Here is a 23,466-nt window from a genome sequence, read left to right as displayed (position 1 = left end):
AAGGGGGCAGTATCTGTCCAGGAAATTATAGATCTGTCAGGGGTAGGAAAATAAAGATATCCTTACTGAAAGAGAGAATAGAAGTTTAACTAGAAATGCAACGTTTATTTCTGAATAGTCAGTTTGGATTTCAATTGGAAAACCTTGCTTAACTAGCCTTATTAGTATTTTTTTGATGAAATATGAATGGATGAATGTAATGCAATCAATGTACATTATCTGAATTTTCAAAAGGCATTCAATAAACTACCCTATAACAGGCTAGTGAGTATGATCAGAAAATGTGGAGTCGGGGAAAATGGCAGAATGCATTGCTAGCTGGCTTCGTGACAAGAATGAAAGTAGTTAATCAGAGTGATAGAAAGTGTGAAGTGGTAGTAATGTTCCACAAAATTCACCATTTATATTAATAACTTGAACTTCAAAACAAAACATTTCTAAAAAATTTAGTAATTTTAGTTTTACAGATGACATCAAATTAGTGGTGATCATCAATATTTAGGAGAACAGCAATTTATTAGAAAATTACAGGACGAAAAAGTGGATAAATAATTTTCAAATGGAATTTGACACCAATAAATGTGCACTACAACATGTTGGTAGGTGGGGAGGTTATTAACTGTTTGTAAAGTACAAGTCTATGTGGGTAGGAAAACAAATGATCTCAGAGTACATCAATCATTAAAAATTTATTGCAGTTAGCATGGCCACTTAAAAAAGCAACCTAGCTACTAGGTTTATTTTAAAAGTTTAGAAAAGTAGGGAAGTTATGCTAAATTTGCATTGAATGTTAAACTAGACAGAGTACTGCATCCAATTCAAGTTGCTATATTTTAAAAAGAAATTATAAAATCTTGGAGAAGGTGCAAAGAAGATATACAAGGACAATACCAGAAAGTTTTGGGTATGCATATCAGAAAAGGAATGTCAGGCTGATTCTCTTCTCTTTTGGGGGAGAGAAAGTAGGTTGATGAGAGATCTTTGAAATTATGAAATGTTTTGATAGAGTAGAAGCAGAATGTTTGTTTGCTTGTATGAAAGAACATAATTAGAGATGATTGAAGAGTCATCACAAAATCCTTTAAGGAACTCAGAAGAAATCTCTTCATGCAAGAATGGTAAGAATGTAGAACTTGTTGTCATGTAGAGTGGACAAAGTGAAAATATAAGATGTATTTAAGGGGAAATTAATCAAGCATACTATGCAGAGCTAGCTACTATGGTGAATTTAGTATTGTGATTAATGTATAAGTTTGTTTAACTTTTTTATGTTAAAAGGGGAAGACATGAGTGGACTTTTTTAAAGTTAATTTGAGAGCTTAGGGCTGTGACTTTATACATGTCTGGAGAGCTATTTGTTTATGTGCACTTTTGAGGTTTTAGATCCTTACAGTTACCAGTTCAGTGCACTGAAAAAAAAGTAAATGAGGGCAGAAACCCTACTGCCTGGCAATAAGATTTCAGTAACACATAGAGAACAGAAGAATTCACAAAGTCAATCAGTGTAGAGTGTGCTGGATTCTAAAGGACGATTGGACATTGAATTTAGAGAACTCAGGTTTTCTCTAAAGTTAAAGTCATAATTAGTTTATTTGCAGTTTGTTTTAGGTGTCTTGGAGAGAGGCATCAGATAAAGGAAAAAAGTGCGTAGTGACTGCAAAGAAATTCACAGAAGCTTGTGCTAAACAATGAACTTTAGTGTAGAGCTAGTGTAAACCTCAAAAATGCACATAATCAAAACAGCTCACCACACTTCTATATGCCACAGTTCGCAAATGAACTTTAAAAAGGTTTACACATATCTTTCCCTCTTAATGTAAAAGAATCAAACTAATGTTTGTTTCCCAGATATTGTTAGGAAATAGGGCTAGTGTGAGCTGAAGGATCCCGATCTGAAACATTAGTTTGTCTGATCCTCTGATGCTGCCTGGCCTGTGTGTGTTTCCCCCAGCTCCACAGCTTGTTATCTCATACTCCAGCATCAGCAGTTCTTACTGCCCCCTAGTGTGAGCTTGACTTCTTTACGGATGTCTGTATGAAATCATTCCAGCCTTTTTGTAAACGGTGTAATACAGCTCATGCCTTTCTTGTTTAATAAGTACTTTATTCATTGTGTTAAAAGCATACTAGCAACCTCTTGTGAATATGCACAGTAACTGACCTCCATGATTATTAAACAAATAAAGCTAGGATTTAACAAACTATTTGCTTCCAGGATCTGATTTGTCTAGTATGAACATCAGCTAGGGTTGTAATGTTAGATGAGATTAGGTGGGAGGTGGCTTCAAAGATACATAAACACCAGCATGGCCTTGTTCTGAGTAATTCACCACAAATTATTTTTAATTCAGCAACTTATTCAGAAATATCATAGATAATCAAGTACTGAAACAATGATAAAACTTCATTGCGTGTAGCAACTAAACTAAGACCCCTTAATTAAACAAGTTGAGCTACACAACTCAACTTGGCTACTACCTAATTAAAGATGCAGTCTGACCAGGATTCCAAACAAAAGTGACTATCTCTGTAACTGTCTAAGAATCGATTCTTGTGTACTGTTATTCTTTTGAAGTTCTGCTACTGACTTGCTCTAGTGTTGGATTCGTATATAATTTTCTCTCTTTTAAGTTTGTGGCATGACGTTGTTGATTCAGTAGATTTGTTTTCATTCCCAGCATTGATTATTTTCTCAGAGACTTCAAGTCTGTGGCTTGCCTTCTTCTCAGAAGCAGCTCCTGTGTTCCCTGTAACATTCAGAGTTAGACAGCTTTTCCTGCAATTATCCTCTTTACTTCAGAACATTACTTCTTAAGCGAACTTAATTATTCATTTATCATGAGACAGCAAGTTACCATGCAGTTGTTCTGTCCTGTCCCTCCAGAGGTGTTTAATTCACATATTGCTTTTAATTCTTTTATGACATCTTCCATCTCGAGAAACAGCTTATTCCAGAAAGAGCTATTCTTTCAATCCATGAAGTTATTTAAGTTACATTGTCACAGCCTGGTTGGGCTAAGTGGTCAGTTTCATGGTTATATACTATGTAAACAAAAGTGTACCTTTGTTTACTGGTGTAGACACAATGGCTTTGTGATTATTTCTGTGCCACAATCTTTCTGTGGTTCTAAAATAAAAGATCACTGACCTATACAGTGTCAGTTACATTTCCCTCATCTCCAGAATGTAACTCTCTGACCCATATTTAGTGCATATAGTTCACACTGGGCTTATCACAGCAGGAATAGTAGAAATTCTGGGATAGCAAATAATGGCAGTTCTTCCCTCAACCTGTCTGTACAGTATTCCAGGTTGATCCTGGAAATCACTACTTGTCACGGAGCATTATTTCTTGAGGGTATTGCATCAGGTTTAATACCTCTTGTATCTCCAGTTGCATTATATGTTATGCCCTTTGCTTATGTTGACTCCTAGGTCTGCAATCAGTTCGCATGATTTTAGTCTATTCTGTCTCGCTTCTAGATTTTAAACTGGTTAATAAGAAAGAAACAAAAGCCCAATTAGGCCATTAAGTCCTTTGAGCCTGTTATGCCATTCAATAAGATCATGGTTCAATTCCACTTGTGCGCATGGGGGAAATTTGGAGTACTGTGCACAGTATTAATTACCTTACTTAAGGAAGGTTGTAAATACATAGGAAACAGTTCAAAGGATTTACCAGACTTGCACCTGGGATGGGCAGGTCATGATGAAAGTTGGACAGGCAAAGCTTTTATCTGTTGGTGTTTAGAAGTATAAGTGTGGCTTGGTGGAAATATATTAAATCTTTAGGCGTCTTGAAATGGTACACATGGAAACATGGAAAGGATGTTTCCTGTTATGCGAGAATCAAGAACTATCTTAAAATACTGTTTAAAAGAAAGGGGCCACCTATTTAAAGCAGAGATGAGGACCATTTTTATTTAATCCCAGAGCATTGTATGTCTTTGGAAAGCATTAGAAGCGGAATCTGGATATTTTTAAGGGTAGAGGTAGATTTATTCCCTTGCTTACCAAGAATCAAAGGTTTTCATGGGTAGGCAGGAATGTAGGTTTGAAGTTACAGTCAGATCAACCACAAGCTTCAAGGCCAAATGCCAGATCATCAACAAATTTCATTAGTCTTTCCATGATATTTACCATCATCTCTCAATTTAGAGTAAGTATGTTCTTTCTTAGGTAAAGAGACCAAAATTACACACATGTTCAGGTTAAGCTTTACCAATGAACTATGTATTGGTAGTTAGACAACTTTATTCTTTCATACCACAATCCCTTTGTATCAAAAGCTAACTTACCATTTGCTTTCCTAATTACTTGTAGCACTTGCAGATCAGTTTTCTGTAATTCAAATACCAGGTGGAACTGAACGGGACTAGTCATATAAGTACAGTAGCTACAAGAAAGGTCAGAGGCTAGGAGTACTGTAGCGAGTAACTCACTTCCTCCTCCCTGAAGTCTGTCCACCACCTACAAGGCACAAGTGAGGAGCATAATGGAATACTCCCCACTTGCCTGGATGCGTACGTCTCCATCAACAGCTCATTCGATTGTCACCCTATCCCCCACTTTAAACATTCATTCTCTTTCCCCACTTTCAACATTCGCTCCCTTCCCTACTGATGCACTGTGGCAGCCGTTGCTGCCATCTACAAGATGCACTCCAGTAACCTCCCAGACCTTGTCCAACAGTACATTCAAACTGTGACCTTGACCATCAAGAAAGATGAGCACAGCAGATAGATCGGAAAGCCAGCATCTAGCCCCACATCTTGATTTTGGAACTAGCCCTTCATTTGTTTCTCTACATCCAAGGACTGCAGCTCAGCACCATCTTTTCCAATTAGGGCAGTTAGGTATGGGTCAACCTGATGTTGTCACATTTTAAATTTTATCCATCACATTTGTACCTGCTCATTTCTTTGTGATCTATTTGAGTGATCCTCAGTATTTTCCTTCCCATGTACATTTATATAATTGCAAACCTGGCTACAGTACATCTACTCTGTCATCCAAATCAATATATATTGTAAATTACTGGCCCTGACATTGACCCATGTGGCACTCCAACGGTTACAGGTTGCAATCCAAAAATGCCGCCTTTATCCCAATTCTCTCCATTCTGTTAGTTAGCCAGTCCTCTATCCATGCTGATATATTGCCCCAACATCATAGGCTCTTAACTTATTAAGTATCCTTATATGCAAAATGTAGGCATTTTTCTGCCTTTAAACCTGATAAATACTCCTGATCATAGGAAGAATTAATTATGCCATACAATGGCTGAAAAGGTATTATCATAGGAAAGAAGATAAGAAGGAACTGTTGTGTCAGGTGTTAAGAGTTGTGGAAAGTGAATTTAATCTGATTTGATTTATTTAATGTCATCTCTGTTTTGTCATAAGATATAGTGAAAAGTGTTGTATAGTGTTGTTATTCTCCAGCACCATGTTAAAACACACAAAAGTAAACCAAACATAGAACATAAAGGCAGAAAAATGAAGAAATAAAGAAAAAGTCATCAACTGTACAGTCCTTGTAAAGTGCTCGGTCATGGGAAGGGACCTGGTGACCAGGCAAGAGTTCCCTTTGCAACATTATTAGAGGAACAGAAATCTCCATGCTTTGGTGCCATCTCGCCTCCATTAACGTCCTCGCCGCTGAACCTCACCAATGCAAACACCGCCAATGCAAACACCACCAATGCTACTGGCTACCATACCAGCCCAAGCATGACTCTGCCACCTCCGTGAATCCGCTACAGGCTAACCTCACTGATGTAGCTGTTGCTGAGTCTCATACTTTGGCCTGCCTCCTTTGCCTGCATAACTTTGCACCAGACATAGATGTGGTTGGGAACCCAGACTCACCTCTGCTGCAGCAGCCATGATTCGGTGCTAGGATCACTTCGAGGACGCAGAAGTGACCGAGAAACCAAAATTGCCCCTGATGTCACTTCCATGGGTCCCATGCTGCTGGACCTACTGGAGCCTGCACTGGGCACTCTCGCCAATGCTGTTGATGTGACTGAGCTCTTCACTGAAAGGTAAGTAAAATAAAACTTGAAAAAACAAGAGTGGAGAAAATGAAAAGCAGGCAGAGAGGCTGAGTCCTGGGTTCAGAGGCCTGATTTCCCCTACCATCTTACCAGAAGGAGGTATTGGAACTGAGGTAGAAGACAGGTCTCAAAATGAATCTCCTACAATTTGATTAGCTAACACAGAAATGCTGAGACAGTTGGACAGTGTGCCCTCATATTTAGAGAAGAGACAATGAAAGATATTCTAAGACTACTGAGGAAGTGTGAGGCAATCTGTAGAGGTGCACCTGGATACACTATATTGGCTGGGCATGATTTGGGTGCAGGAGAGTGAGAACCAATAAGAACAAATTTAAATAGAAGCAGATATTAAGTAAATGCTAAAGACCCACTTGCTTGGGCCTGGTCAAAGCAGCTGGAATTCATCCTACTGGTATTATTGCTGGACTAGTAATCCAGAGACCCTGGTAAGGTTCTGATGGGGACCCTGGTTTGACCCCTGCTATGGGAGATTGTGGAATTATGTTCAATAAACATCTGGAATTAGGAATCTGACAATGACTGAATCATTGTTGATTGTTGAAAAACTTGTCTGCTTTATTAATAACCTTTTAAGGAAGAAAACTGCCATCCTTATCTGGTCTGGCCTATACATAACTACAGGCTCACAGCAATATGATTGACACTTACACACACCGCCCCCCCCCCCCCACCTCTGGGGGGGGGGTGTGTGTGTGTGTGTGTGTGTGTGTGTTATCTGCCTGATTACTTAGAGTAAGTAATCATTCTTGTTTAAGACTGAAATCAGTTTGTACTTTCTATCAACCTTGTCTGAATGTCAGGTAAATTGGGGCACTGTGTGCCTTTAAAAATGTACTGTAACATTTGGTATGACTCAAGGAATAGTAGGGCTTGATTTATATCCAATGGGATGCAAGAGATGTCTTATTGAACTTCCTTAGAAATCCGAATATACCACATCAACTGGTTCTTCTTTATCTATTCTGCTTCCTACCTCCTCAAAAGACTGTAATAAGTCTGTCAGGCATGATTTCCCCTTCCTGAAGCCATGCTGACAATGCTTAATGATACTATGTATTTCAAATTGCTGTGTCAATGCATACTTTATAATTGGCTCTATCATTTTTCCAATGATAAATGTCAAGCCAATTATTTCATAGTTACCTGTTTTTGTATCCATTTTTGAATAATAGTGTTACATTGACAGTTTTCTGATCCTGTGGGACTTTTCCAGGATGTAAGGATTCTTAGAAAATTACTACTAATGCATCCAATCTCTGTAGCTATTTCCATTAATATTCTATGATGTTACCTGTTAGGTCCCAATACCTGTTGACTTTAAGCCCCATAATTCCCCTAGTACTTTTTCTCTAGTGATAGTTACTGTGTTTACGTGCATTTCCTTCCCCATTGCATGATTTATGTTTTAATTCTAAATCTAATCTACTCCATTCAGATTTATTAGCATCAGTTGTATTGTGTAATTTACAGTCTTTTTAATATTTTTGAGGTTTTAATTAATACATTTATAACTAACTACTTATAAATACTTGTAATTGAATGACAATCATAACCTCAAAACATTTCCTATATGAGAAAACGTTCCCTGATACCATTGACCTGGACAATATGTTAATAATAATAATAGAATATTGACAGAGGAACCTGAATTTTGGCATTTAGAGTCCCAAAAATCTTTGAGTAGTTGAAGGTAGGTCTAGGCTTAACAATATTGAAGGATATGAGACGATCAGCTGTGGTTTGTAAGTTTTTTTTAAAGAGATCAATGCATGAATTTAATTTTAACTGACTACCCTTTCAGTCATGTATCATAAATTAGGATGTTTTTTATTGGTACAACATTGCTTTCTGGAATCAGAGCTAAAGACAGAATTCTTCCAGCCTCTGAAAACATGTAAAATAATGAGACAGTTTGGGAAAATATAGAGACATTAGAAAGATGTGATCCTCAAGGTCAAGAAAAGATCTGATTTTTGTGGCCAAATTTTGAACACCATAACAAAAATCTCATTAGTGAGCAGCATTAGCATCTGTGTAACCAGTTGTTTTGGATGCCTTGTAAGGATGGATACTGGGAGATCAGGGCTACCCTTTGCATGCATGGCCATACTATCTAAGTATAGATTCATTGCAGCTCATTCTTCTGCTAGGATCATGGTGGAGCAGATAATGGGTTTCCTGAAAATGAAGTTCTGATTCTTGGATCAGTTTGAGGCAGTCTTGCTGTGCACAGTTGGAGCAGGCAAAGAGTGGATGTGATGAACACAGGAGAGCTGGGAGAGTGTTAGCAGTCTCCTGAGAAGGAAGGCGGGGTCATTGAACAGGAGGGATATCACACACCTTCATCGTGATAGAATGTTGTAGCATTGGACATGACAAGAAAGATGGGACTTAGTTAACGTTACATCCAATGGATCTGAACTGGTTGAAGTGATCATTCCTTGACTGTAAATTTGTTGCTGTTTGAAGGGACTGCTTTTTTTTTGTTTTTCATGCTGTTTCATAAATTTTGACATTTTACTTCCATTTGAAGACTTTCCAACATGGGATAACTTGCACATTGAATAATAATAAGATAATAGGCTGGGCGCTGGGGAAAGAGTAGCACTCCCTGAGATGAGGTTGTAAAATGGTATGGTACTACATGTCGGCATAGTTTCCTTCTTCAAGCTGCAGTGGCTGACGGATGATGTAAAGTAGAAATGCACTTACAAATAATAATATTTTATTTCCAATGAAATATCACTTGTGCTAATTAAATGCCTTCAGAAGCTTTTCTTTTTCATCCCTCCCATTTCATGTACTGTTAGAGGTTATTCATGGCTAGCAGCAATTGACAGGTAAGCTGTAAACATGATGGTAGAAATCCCAGAAGAACCCCTCAACGGTTAGTACTTCTGCCATTAGTGAATACAAGATGGCACAAGTGCAGTGCTATATATGGCATAGTGGATACATAATAAAGTGAGCAGCAGCATATTTCATGAGAGTGCAAGCATTCATGAAGAGAAACCTTCCATGAAATTCCTCAAAGCTTTTCTTTGGTAAAGTTCAGCCCTATTTATTTTCCTTGGCTTTGAAAATTCAGCCTTTATTTCAAAACCATGTTTGAAATGAAATATACTTTATGCATTTTTTCTTGCACTTGATATACTTAAGTTAAACATGAATAACCTGTTTAAATGTTGAATTAAAAAAAACTATTCCAATACATCTGCCCTACATTCAACTAATTTCAAGCTACACAAACCAAAATACTGTAATACGGGGAGAAACAATTTGCTTAAAATCAAATAATAGAATGTTTCAACTTGTACGTGAACTAAAAGACTATCAAAGATGGGGCAGATGTGTATTTGAGCCAACTAGGCAGAACAACAGTGATTGAGTAGTGGATTGAACAAAAAGGAGAAATAAATGAAGAACCGCATTGGTGATGGTGCCGAACAAGGATATAAACAGGATGAGACAGAATATGACAGAGCACAGAGGATATCTCAAGTATTAGGAGAGGTACAAGGTTCGTTGACCCTATAAGACATGAAGAATAAAATATGCCCAGGGGACCCAAAGTACTGCAACGCAATGTTTGTCAGGGAGGTATAATTGCAATCTAAGCAGCATCTTAGGAGCACAAAAGCTGATGTTTCGGGCCTAGGCCCTTCATGATGAAGGGTCTAGGCCCAAAACATCAGCTTTTGTGCTCCTCAGATGCTGCTTGGCCTGCTGTGTTCATCCAGCCCCACACTTTGCTATCTTGGATTCTCCAGCATCTGCAGTTCCCATTATCTCTGATCACAGTTTTAACCTCACTGCGAAGCCTCTTCCAGGATGCCTAACCTGAAGAAGTTACCCTCCTCTCTCTGGATCAACCTCAGGGGATCTCTTTCCCACTGCAACTCTCTTGTCGTCTCTTTGGCCTTGGAACTGCTCGACCATGTCCTGAAGCAGACCAGGTACCACAGCCACATCACCTTCCTCAACACCTGCCTACAGAACCAGATCATCCCCAATGGACTGCAGTCTATATTCAAGCCTTCCCAATTTGGCCCCAACCGTGACCATATCTACACCCAGAACATCAAGACCCTTCAGAAGCATTTCTCCTTGTGAGTCCCTTTTCTGATGAATGGTCTAGGCCCGAAACGTCAGCTTTTGTGCTCCAAGATGCTGCTTCGCCTGCTATGTTCATCCAGCCCCACACTTTGCTATCTTGGATTCTCCAGCATCTGCAGTTCCCATTATCTCTGATCTATAATTGCAGTCTGACAAGTTTCTACAGATGGTTCTCATTAAAAATGTAGATAAAATGAAAAAGTATAACAGGAATTTTCTGATATCTCGATTTTTAGGTGTTTTGATACCCAACTGATGTTGCTGGACAAGTGAGATCTCGGACTAAGAACTGGCTTGATAGTACACATTTTAATTTTAACAAGGTGGACATTTACTGAAGGACACACTCAATATTTCAGATTAGAATTTAACCACAGAATAGTTAATTACATGCAAGAAATGTAGTTAAAATGGTATAAACAAAAACAATCTTTCAAAAGTAAAAATATTGCCCCAATAATCCCAGCAGCATCCCATTACAGTATTGAAACATAAGAGAATTCCCTTCTCATCCTGCATAGGATTCGACTTGGCTGTGGTTAAATTCACAATCATGAGAATCTGATGTTTTTCCTCGATTCATGATGTAACCGAGGTTAAATTTTTTTAAGCTTTGACTAAATCCTGCAGCATTTTAACCAAACACTTCTGGTCTGTAACCTTTAAAGGGAAACTCTTTATGTAAAGGTAAACTGATTTAGAATTGTTTAAAAAAACTTCCTTTTTTCTGAAGAGCAATTGCTTTATATATCCAGCTTCAGTTAAGAACCTTCCAGAACTGCTCAATATGGGTCTTTTCCTCAAGTCCAAATTTCCTGAGTCTTTTCTGAAAGCTTAATGTTGTACTTCGTGTGCTCAAATTCTGTCTGCCTCAATTAAATGGTAAGTAAAATTCTATTACTTCATGTTTTGAACATTTTAGAGATTGCAAAACAGCAGCAGTTTTCCTTCACCATATCCAGAAGCAAAAACCAGTGCTGCCTTTCTTTCTTCAAGAGATTTATGATGCCATTTTGACAAATATCCACTCATGTTGGACAGATAAAATATTTGAAGATTTTTATTTCAGCACACCACTGCTACTGTGTCTATCAAGTGGGTAAACTCTGCTTCTTTTTATTATGTTCATAGAGATATGACAGAGGTGGTCCACATTAAAGACCGAAAGGAGGTAATTCATGAAATGAAATATTCTCCAGATGGATCTTACCTTGCTGTAGGTTCAAACGATGGTCTGGTTGACATCTACGCAGTTTCACAGAGATACAAGAAAGTTGGAGAATGCAGCAAATCATCAAGTTTTATAACGCACATTGACTGGTCCATTGATAGTAAACATTTGCAGGTCAATGATGGTGCTGGAGAAAGACTATTTTATAAAATGCCATGTAAGTACTAATCTTTTTTCCTTATTTGGAAATACATACCTTCATATATGCCATGTTATAGTTTCTTTCTGTATACTCATAATAAAGCTGTTAATGAGAAAATAAGTGGATATTGATCTCAAGTCTGCTACTAAATACAGTTTCATATGTTATTCTTAATTTTTGCAATTCACATTAGAGAAGTACATTTATGGTAGTTTCAAGGAACTTGTGCAAATCTACCTGTATATTTGCAAAGGGGAGATGCCACTGGCAGCTTCCTGCACGCTCGCCATTGCATGAACAACTGCTGTTGGTAATGCTAGCTTGTCCTCTGTCTACCTGAAGTAGCTGATCGTAGGCAGCCAGGACATAAGCAGTAGTCAACAGTTATTGCCATATAAGAATAGGCAGTAAATGTGCAGACACTTTTTTCAGGCGTTCCAGAGATTACTTTTTAATTTTGCCCCTGGTTGCTCCTACACCTCTTAGCAGAACTATTTTCTTGGTCCTTTTCACATATTGGTTCTGATGTGGACCATCAAAGGCAGATCATTCCACTTCTGTTCCAAGTTCGATTCCAGGCTTGAGGAGATCTTCATAACCCTGGTAATGGACAAGCAAAACAACCTTTTGGACTTGTATGCTCTGCTGCCAAGAACGATGTCTGTCTATCTGTCTGTCTGTCTGTCTGACTATACTATCCATCATTATCACATCAATTTAACTCTTAGTTTTCCCCTCACCTTTCTCTTCCCCCCCCCCCCCCCCAAAAACTTGAATATCCCTGGATCATTGTGCTGTGCGCAGTTTGCATATATTCCCTTAAGTCCCTAGCCTTGTCCACACAAGCTGACTAATGTTGAATCTGTTGGACAATGCAGGGGTTACGACTGTTGCTAGCTTGTAGATTCCTAAACATGCAATGCTTATATTCTCATCTTCCTGGCTCTGACCTTGGGTAAATCTCTTTTACCTTACCTAGAGATGTGACTGCCTACTGGAGTAAAATATCCAGGTAACTTTCCTGCCTTGCCTGTGCATTGCTCTGTCTGAAGCTTGGATTCACCTAAGTTCATACTTGATGAGCAGCAGACACTTAAAACATATGTGATTACCATGGATCACACAAGTGCTCACAATATTATAGTTCTGCATGACACTTGGCTGTTATTTAATTGTTTGGTAGTATACAAGTTAAAACACTATTGACAAGAGACAAGTTGAAGCTTTTCTTCTTGCACCCATCAGGTCTAGGATGAAAGAAAATAGATTTGAATAAATGATCTCAGTTTGTGCAAATTGAGAGTGCTGTTTGGTTGGGCCAATGTTGGTGATGTAGCAGTAACAGTTAACTGTCAATCTTAATTCACAGACCATGCAAGTAGATTCTAATTTGGTCAGGTATTGCTTTGGGAATGTAACAGAATTGAGAGAATCAATAACACATTTTATTTCCTCCCTCTCACTCACTCCCCCACCTCCAATGAGAAAGATGCAGTGTGTATACAAATTTTTTTTGCCTAAAACAAGATACTGTGTGACGATATATGTAGCTTCTAGCAACAACAAATGTATCACACTGCAAGCCCAGCTGATGATCTCCAATTGGTTTGGTTTCTGATGGTTTTTTTTTTGGCACAGTTTTTTAATTATTTGGATGTTGTCCAGTAGCAAAGTGCAATCTAATGTTGTCTCAGTATTCTGAAGCCCCCATTGTATGATTGATTAATCAAACCTCCTCCATTTTGAAATACTGCTTTAAGGAAGCACTGAGGGACTCTGGTTGGAGGATTTAATGTCCATCAAGAAGAATAACTCAGTAGCATAACTACTGACCAAGCTCACTGCACCCTAAAGGTTGTCCTTGCTAGGTGGCTCTGTGTCCGGTGCTGAGGGAACCAACAGAAGGTAAATATCTCTTTGACCTCAATCTCAGCAAGCTACCTGTTGCAGATGTGTCCTTTGATGACTGACCTTGACTGTGGTGATCACTTCTACATACCTTTATGAACATATAATCTGACTTTACATGAAATCAGAAGATGCAGGAGCAGAAGTCAGTCATCTGGCCCATTGGGTCTGCTTTAATGTTAATAAGATCATGACTGATTTGAATCCTCAACTACACTTGCAAGTCTTTTCTCCATAACTCTTAATTGCCCTACTAATTACAGGCCTGTCTCTCAACCTTGAATATAATTAATGACCCAGCCTGTATAGTCCTCTACAGTAAAGAATTCCACAGATTCACTACCCTCTGAGATGAAATTCCTCATCTCAGTCCTAATTGGCCAACTCCTCACTCTGAGATTATGCCCTCTAGTCTGAGATCTCCACAAGTGGTAACAACCTCTCTGCATCCACCCTGTAAAACTCCCCAAGAATCTTTGTGCATTTCAGTAAGGTCTTCTCTCATTCTTCAACAACAAAAACCAAAAGAACTATCGATGTTTCAAATCAGGAACAAAAACAAAGTTGCTGGAAAAGCTCAGCAGGTCTGGCAGCATCTGTGAAGAAAATATCAGTAAATGTTTCGGATCCGGTGACCATTCCTCAGAACTCCCCTCATTCTTCTTAACTTCAAACAGTATAGCCCAATGTACCCAACCTTTCATAAAGTTTGAATACACGTAAGAATAGATTCAAGAACAGCTTCTTCTCTTCCCGTCATTATCAGACTTTTGAACAGACTTCTCAAATGTTAATGTTGATCTCTCTCTCTCTCTCTCTCTCTCTCTCTCTCTCTCTCTCTCTCTCTCTCTCTCTCTCTGAATCTTCTCTGCAGCTGTAACACTGTATTCTGTGCTCTGTTCTGCTACCCCAGATATATTTCATATGGTATGATGTGCAAACATATAGCACCCAAAGCAACACTTTTCACTGTATCTCGGTACATGTGACAACAATAAATCAAACTCAAACTCATACCACAGTTCCTCTGTACCTGTGTTCAATGTGGTGAATCTTGTCTGGACTGCCTCTAATGCCAATACTTCTTTCTTTGGATAAGGTCACTACTTACGGTCATAAACTGTTCAAAATTCCAATTGTGGTTTAACTAGTGCAGTATTTTCACCCTTTTTTTCTTTGAAATACCAGACAACATTCTGGTTTCCTTCCCTATTTCTTGCTGACCTTTTGTGCTAGCATTTTGATATTTACGCATAAGGACTCTGAATTCCCTCTATGCTGCAGCCTTTCTTCATTTAAACAACGTACAGATATTCTGTTCCTCTTGCCAAAAGTGCATAACCTATATTATATTCCATCTGGTAAGTTTTTGCCCGCTTGTTTAATCTGCTTAGATCTCTCTGCAGACTATATCATCCTCACAAGTTGCCTTGCCACCATGTTTTTTTTATCGTCAATTTGGCTGTATAGTACATCAACTTGCCTCATCTAAATCATTCATTTGTATTATAAATAATATTGGCCCCAGCAGTGATTTCCTGTGGTCCATGAATAGTTAGTCTACCATCCTGAAACTGCCCCCTATTATTGCATCTCTTTGTCTTCCATCAGTCAGCCAATTCTTCACCCATGCTCATGTACGATCTCCAACACTATAATCCCTTGACATAATGTGCAGTACCTTATCAAACACTTTCTAGAAATCCAATAATATCCGCCACTACCCCTTTTCTTAATCCTTCTTAGTACTCTCTCAAAGAATGGGTGTTTCCCCCCCCTCCCAAAAAACATTTTTGTTTCAGGCCATTCTGACCCTGCTTGGTTATATTATGTATTAATAAATGCTTTAACTTTAGATTCTTTTATCATAGACTGTCATATTCTCCAGTAACAAATATTAAACTAACTAGCTTGTTGACTGTTTTTTACCTCCTTTTTTGAATAAGGCCATTGGAGGATTGAAAAACCGCCATTTTTCCAGAATATGAACATTCTTGGTTGACTACTACCAATGCATCCGCCATCTCTGCTTTTTAATATCCTGGAATGAATTCCGTTAGATCCAGGAAACTTATCAGCCTTCAGCCCCATTAGTTTCACTAATGATAGTTATTCTATTTATTCCCCCACCTTCCCTTTATTTTTTCTATGATTTAGTTTTGTTGGAATAGTATTAGTATCTTTTCCCGTGAAGGCTGATGCAAAGTATCTAATCAACTCCTCTCCAGTTCCTGGTTCCCCATTATTATTTCTCCACTTCATTCTCTAGAGAGCCTGTGTTCACTTGGTCTTCTTTTTGATATATATGAAGAAGCTCTTGCTGTCTGTCTTGATATTACTTGCAAGTTTACCCTCTGTTTGTTTACTCTGTCTTTTATTTTTATTCATCTTTTGTCCGTTTTAAAACTTTCCCAATCCTCTAGCTTATCAATAATCTTTGTTGCCATCCTTGATTTCCATGGTTGGCTTATTCCCTTCCTCAAATCCTTCTTTCTTATTGGAATATATCCTTGTGAGCCAAGACCTACTTTCTTAAATGCCTGCCATTGTTCCTCAACTATCTTTGCTGCTAAACTTCTTTCACATTTGACTCCAGCCAGCTCAATCATCATTCTTTTATAATTGCCCTTATTTTCTTTAGTTATTTCTCCCCCAAAACTCTTCCACTGTACAATGTTATGGCCACTGTTTTGTAGAGGATCTTTGAGTCTGAAATCTCTGTTAAGCCTGCCTGCTTACACAGCACCTGATCAACATAGTTCTAAGAAACTGTCTAGAACACAACTGAATTTTTCCTTTGCCAATGAAATGAAAGGCCATCTCTACCAATTTGACTTTCCGAACCTACATGAGGATTAAAGTCATCCACTAATAATTCACTGCTTTCCAATAAGCCCTCATCCAATGATTTATTGTGTTGGAAAGCGATCTTAAAGAGGGGCCACAATCCTGTGTTCAGTAACATTAATTGATCTTTATTAAGTGCTCCTTACTAATGTAGTGTGGAGATGTCTCTAGGACACTACCTTTTCCAGTAAAGTAATACATGCCACGTCACCATGGTTGCGTGCAACATTGACTTCAATGCTTGCCACATCTCCTGTGACCTAAACATCCAGTGCTGTAATTGTATGTTCAGTCAGGGACAGCTTCACGGTCAACCGTAAGTCTTCCCATCATCTCTAATGTATGCCAGACCCCTTTTATCTGTCTTTGGGCTCTTTTACAATATATTATATCGACCATATTCCAATACTGTTTTGTCCCTTTCCAGACATTTGTCAGCTGCATCATGTATTTCCTTATTATTAATTACTTTTCTAATTCTGTTTGCTATTTATAATTCTTGCTAACCTAGTTCAGAATATTAGAAAGGTTGTTAATTTCTACCAGTTGTTATAAAGTCTGTAATATCAACCCTAATATAAAGTTACTTATTCATTGCTACACCTAATACTAGAAATCTGTGACAAAGCTGGCAACCTCAGGAGCAGCTTCCCTCTTACCTGACTCTGAAAGTTCAAACACAGTTTCTCCACCTAGCAGCTGCAATTTACATCTGCTTCAATTTGCATGTTACAACGTGGTTTAAAACAGAAGTTTGATGCAAGGATGGACTTTATTGCCATTCCTTTAGATACTTTTCACACTAATTCTCTTTGAATTTCGTTTGGATTTGAATAATAATCACTTTTGTAGCTTTAGCAAATCGCTTAAAAAAAATCTTTAGATTCTTTAATGTACTAAGGGACATGGCTTGTTTCAGTCCTTTTTTTTATCATTTCTCTCTGCCATTCTTCCCTTGTACTTTATACTGTTTGTTAGGAAGAGGCGCTCGTTTATTCTCTTAAGGTCATAGTGACCCTGTTTCGCAATTGTTTCAGTCCTCCTCGTGTTACTAGGTTATCTTGTTACACCTTTTTGTTGTTCTAATCTTCCTGCGGATGGAGGAAAAAGTTTCTCCAAAGGCGTTCATCAAAACTAGTGTCAGCATCCAAGGCTGACCACCTACAGAAATCTAATTGAATTTCTCAATGTCTAATACTTTTGCACATACTGTACAATAACAGTAGTTTAATATGTGTCAACTCTAATATGTAACTATCATTATTTAAATGCCTCATTTTAAGGTAGGTCAAGCTTTCCCTATCCATTTCATAATAAGTCAGGAAATTTCAAATAAGACTTTTCATCTGAGCTGCTTTATCAGAGCCTTACTGTCTGCAAACTAGCCCTGTCTTACTAAGACTCAGAGGCATTTTGTTGTCTAGCTGTGAAGGCCATGATTTTGAGCTATGTGAAATGTTGCATCAGTTACGGGTTTTTTTGACCACATTATGTCAGTTTAAAATGAAAACACAAGCAGCCATTTTGTCACATGTAGCCATGGGCATTTACAACATGTATCCTACCCTGTAGCTAATGTCAGGGGTGTATAGACTACACCCACCAGATTCTTTTTGCTCTTATTATTTCTTACCTCCACCCATATGGATTCTACATCTTTTAGCCCAAGTTCATTTCTTGCTAACAATTATTTCATCCACTATTAACAAAGCTATTCCACCACTTTTTTTTTTCCTTCACGCCTGTCCTGTTCAAGATGTCACATACCCTGAATATATAATCTCCAGTTTTGATCTCCTTTGTAACTATGTCTGTAAAGGCCACATGACCATATCCATTCACCTCTCCTTTTTACTATTAATCATTCTATTTATATTTTAAATGCTACATGCATTCAAGTAGGAACCATAACTTAAATGCTACATGCATTCACGTAAAGAACCACTAGCTTGTGTGAGTTTACCATTTTTTTTCCCTTTTGACCTATTTGCTGCAGTTTTCTATGTTTTCACCCACTGTCCCTTCCTGTCCCATTCTGGTCATCGTTAAGGATATTGTCAATCAGTTAATGTAGCACAAACATGCTAAATTGGGAAAATTCCAATAGACCTAGTACTTCTAAACAGGTATCCATGAATCACTGTGAGCTGTCATCAACAAAATAGATTATGATTAAATACTATGATCCCAAAACCTAGCATATCCCCTGCTCTGCCACTACCAGCAAAAGCCAAAGGATCAACTATTAGTTCAATCAAGAAAGCAGAAAGTCATGCAAGGGGCAGCACCAGGCAGATCTAAGATGGTGTTTCAACCTGGTGAAGATATAACACAGGACTACTTGCATGCCAAGCAGCATGCAATAGTTAGGGCTAAGGGACTCCACAACCAACAGGTCAGACCGAAGTCTGCATTCCTGTCGTACCTAGTTCTGAACGTTGATGGAAATGGAAGAACAAATAGGATGGGAGGTTCCACAAATGTGATTTTCAATGATGTGGAGCCCAGCAAATTGGAGCGGATGGGCAATAATTGGTAGTTTAGCCAGTGATTCCCACATGCTGTGAACAAGTAGGCCACATACTAGCAAATCTTGCTTTGATGTCAAGGGCTGCTGCATTCACCACATCATAAATCTGGAATTCAGCACATCTTGTGGCGTTCCCTTTTAGGAGATTCCTACACACTTGATACGAATGCAGTACGCCAACTCCTGTGAACAGCCACAGTTTATTTATGCAAGTACAAGCTTTTGGAGGATCACTTAACAATCTCTGCAGGGCTGGTGGAGCCATGTCAAGTGATGCTCCCCAGTAAGGGAACTGTCCTCCCTTTATATAGAATTTTACATCACAGACAGTCATGCAAGATATAACTTTTTACTTCCCCATAGTCATATGCCTAGCGACAGTAATAGTACATGACTTAATCACCTAACATTAGAAGCAAAGGTCAGCTGCCCAAAAACAATGTGTACAACTAACAGTTCCTCACTTCTTAATGGCTGCTCTAGACAGCCTTAGCTCAACATTTACAGAGAGCAGAGTATAATTAGATTACCACATTTTGTCTGCAAGACAGAGGCGCCCATGGCGCAGCTTAGCACTCAATTTCTTACATGTCAGCAGATCAAATATTAGCCCTTTAACATTTCAATCTGTTCATGTTTACACCAAGATCAAAATCTCTTCAAGATCTGAATGACCTACCAAAAAAGAAACTGATTAAATGCTGCTTAATAGCACTATCGATGACTCATTCCATCACTTTACTGAAGGCTGAGATTAAACTGGGGCTGTTATTAGCCAGATTGGTTCTTGTGGCATATTTTCAGCACTGAACTTGGGATGTTATCAGAGCCCACTCCTGAAACAGGCATTTGGAAGTAGGATTGACATTTAACCAAGATTATTTAAAGAGCCACTTAAGTTGCATCTGAGGTCATTTTGACTTAATCGTGCACAACAGAGGTGGTTGTGGGATCTGTGGTGCAGCGGTAGTAATTCTACCTCTGAGCTATGAGGGCAGGTTTAAAGTCCCCTGTTATAACATCACTGAAGAGGTTGATTTTAAAATATCTATAATCAAATTGGTGGAAGTAAGTGGTGAGTTGCTGGAGACTTTTGGAGGCTTCTGTTGACCACGGACATTATATCTTGCATGACTGTCTGTGATGTAAAGTCCTATGTAAGGGGAGGACACGCAAAGGATGACATTGCCTTCCATGGTTATGAGGGTTTTAGCTGCCCTCCTATATTTGTTCAACTCGACCAGGATGTACAGAGCAGGCAGTTGTAAGAAGATTCTCCTTTGTATTGGGAGGACATGGATTTCACCTTTAAAAGATACTCCCCTGAGCACATGCTGAAATTGATGCAGGAAGAAAAGAGCCTTTAGACACTTCGTTAATGAGGTGGCAGTAATGGTTGTGACTCCACCTTCTTGGAGCTGCAAATTAAGACTGGGATTTCTTTTCCGCTGGCTAGGGAGTTCACCATCTTTTCTCTGCAATGGTAGCCTTTTGAAGTTGAGAGCAATATTTTGTAATTTACAGTTCAAGACCATCCAGGAAATGATAAAGGTACTCTACAGGACAAGAGGCATCTCCCTTTTCTATTCAAGGAGGGATGACCAAGATGAAAGAATGCATATGTTCATCAGAATGGCATGCTTCTTGATGGTTTTGTGCACCATTGAATGCACGCAGATGTGGCTTTTTGGGACACCATTCAAAGAGGACTAATACCAAATTCTCTGAAATATGTTTTCGTACCATAGATGATCCACCTTCTGATTGTAGAGGCATATATGCATTTCCTTCAATGCTCACTCCCTGTTCCTAGTGGGAGATTCTCTTCAGCTGCTTCAATGCAGCATCAGATTCTGTTCTATGTCCTTAATACGGGGGGTGGATTCCATGATCCAGATAATCTGCAGCTGGCTTATGTAGCTGTATTTGTTAGAATTCAGTTACTCCAAAGGTGCATTTTGGACATATTCAATAGTTAATGATTTTTTTCGTGGTAAAGTGGAGAATTTATTAGAAAACTGCAAATGCCATCCACAGAACCATCAGGCTATTACTACTGGATTTTTATCAAGGAGCTGCTTCATCAATTGGTATAGTCAGGGACAGAATTTTAAGTTCCAACAGAAACATTAAATGGATGATATCAGATTTGCAATCAATTATGTACTGTACTCAATTTCCCTTTAGATGAGACATCTCTGCCACACATGTGACCACTTGTCACATCAACAGATGTATAACATAAACATTAAATGTAGGACTGAAGACTCCTGTCTTGACAGATAGTGGCATGATTATGTAGTACATGAACAAACAGGCTCTAAAATGTGGATCCTTTCCCATATTATAGTCCATTTGCTAAATATTTGTTCACTCGCTTAGCCTATTTATTTCCAATATTCACTTCACAACTTACCTATCTTTGTCATTAGCAAATTCACCAATCATACATCCAGCCCTTTTCATCTAGCTATTGATGTATAATGTAACTAGTTGAGGCCTCAGCATTGATCCTTGTCACTCCATTTGCTTTTCTCTCTCAATTCAAAAAGTCATTTCTGCTTTTTCTGTCTTTCCTGTTAGCTAACTAATCCTTTTATCCATTCTAGTACATTATTGCTTACATAATGAGATCGGTTTCTGTATAGGTACCTCTTGATATCGAATGATGTCAAATGCCCTCTGAAAATCAAAAAGCACCATATCCACAGATTTTCTAAGTCTCTCCTGTAGTGTACTTAATAAATTCTAGCATTTTTTTTTCTATAACAGATGTAGACCAACTAGCCTGTAGTTTCTTACTTTTGGAATGTTCTCTTGAATACAGGAGGTACAAAAGAAAACAGCCCATTTGGACACATTATGGCACACCTGTGTAGCAGGTGGGATTTGAACATTGACGTTCTAGCTCACAGGTAGAGACGGATCGAGGAGATGCATGTTGATTCAGATCTTAGCCTGTTCGTATATTAGAACTCTCAACATAATTATCCCTTGTTATTACTGAGATAGCATTCTCTATTTCAAATCTGATGGGACCTTTCCAGAATCTAAGGAATTTTTGAGAATGAAATGTTTCTACAATCACAGCAGTTTCTTTTACGGCCATAGAATGAAGTCCATCAACACCTTGGACTTGTCAGCTGTTTGTTCCCTGCATGGTCTATCTTCATTCTTACAGAGCAAATCCAGTCCTGCCACTCCTATCTGGATGCAGTTTATTTCAAATAATTTAAAATGATCAAAAAACTTATGAAACCAGTCATATTGTTCCCTCCTAGAATATTCAGACTTTGTTCAGGTACAGAAGAAGTCCAAAGAGATATAGAAATGGATCAATAACCAGAAGAAATAATCCATTAGTTAACCGGTTAAGTAGCCCTTGATTCGTTTTAAATAGCAGAAATGAGAGGTCCTTCATTTCATTTACCATTATCTCCAGCTGTGCTAGTTAAAGAAGCCATACTGCCTCCCTCATGGAGTCCAAAAATGCGCACTGCTTTGTGTCCTACTCTATGCAGGCTGCGAATGGTCATTAGGCACTTGTGGGCAAACCCTGTCAACAAACTGTTGACCTGCATGTTTTCTGTCAAAAGTGTGGGAAAGATATCGTGGACTACATTTCATGCATATGTGATTGCTCTAAGTTTAGAAAACTGGCATAACATGACCCAACTCAATCCTCTGTAGCTTTGGTCTTCCCAATATTTACTTGGAGGATATTTTTAATACAGAACTGGATGTCAAGTGAAATGTCTGGCAACAGAGGCAGGGTCAAGATAGCCAAAGATCAGGAGTAGCCAGGTATTAGCATACATCTGTAACTGTTATACTCTTAACGATGTTACAAGCATGGTAATAATTAAAAGAAAGGGAGCAGGATGATGCAGGAGCAGTGAAAAGTCGATACTGTGGTTCTCTGCCTACAACTGGATACTACTTATATAGGTAACAGCAGCTCCACTTAAATGAATGATAGATGAGGCATTGCAGGAATATAGTCAATCCTAGCTGTCAAAGGCTGTGCAAATATCTAGAGTGAAGGATAGTACACCAGGTCGTACTTATTGTGACTTTCATTTGTCACTTTTATTTCAGTGGAAAGCTGGTTGCAAACATGAAGTTATGGGAAAGATGAGCATAAATTAAGAAGGCATATTGAGAATCCTGGAAAGGAAATGAAGTTTAGATATGGATCGCTAGTTTTCAAAGACCTGATGGAGATGATGGATAATTTTGAGATTTAATTGAGATGCCAATGTTTCTACACCAGATTAGAAATAGTAAGAACTGCCGATGCTGGAGTCAAAGATTACACAGTGCGGATGTGGAGGAACACAGCAGGCCAGGAAGCATCAGAGGAGCAGGAAAACTGACGTTTCGGGTCAGGACCCTTCTTTGCCCCAACCTGAAGGGTCCCAACCTGAAAAATCACCTTTTCTGCGCCACTGATACTGCCTGGCCTGCTGTGTTCCTCCATCTTCACATTGTGTTATCTACGTCAGGTTGGTTTTGTTGCTACTACTGTCAGTTCTGAGTCAGCAGTTCATCTCTTCGAGACCAGTGTTGAATTTGGGCCCACCATCCCTCAAGAGAGTGCTGTGCAGCTG

General features: G+C 38.7%; 1 protein-coding gene across 1 annotated transcript in view; it reads left to right on the top strand.

Annotated features, from left to right (window-relative positions):
• Window positions 1–23,466, top strand: part of LOC125455104 (echinoderm microtubule-associated protein-like 6) — a 428,800-nt gene that overhangs the window by 98,657 nt on the left and 306,677 nt on the right. The window contains exon 9 of the mRNA XM_048536679.2: window positions 11,330–11,586. Within this exon, the coding sequence (XP_048392636.1) occupies window positions 11,330–11,586 (257 nt within the window). The remainder of the gene's footprint in view (window positions 1–11,329; window positions 11,587–23,466) is intronic.

The sequence above is a fragment of the Stegostoma tigrinum genome, chromosome 9 (assembly GCF_030684315.1).
Source record: "Stegostoma tigrinum isolate sSteTig4 chromosome 9, sSteTig4.hap1, whole genome shotgun sequence".
NCBI lineage: Eukaryota > Metazoa > Chordata > Chondrichthyes > Orectolobiformes > Stegostomatidae > Stegostoma > Stegostoma tigrinum.
This window is presented reverse-complemented; position numbering and strand designations above follow the sequence as displayed.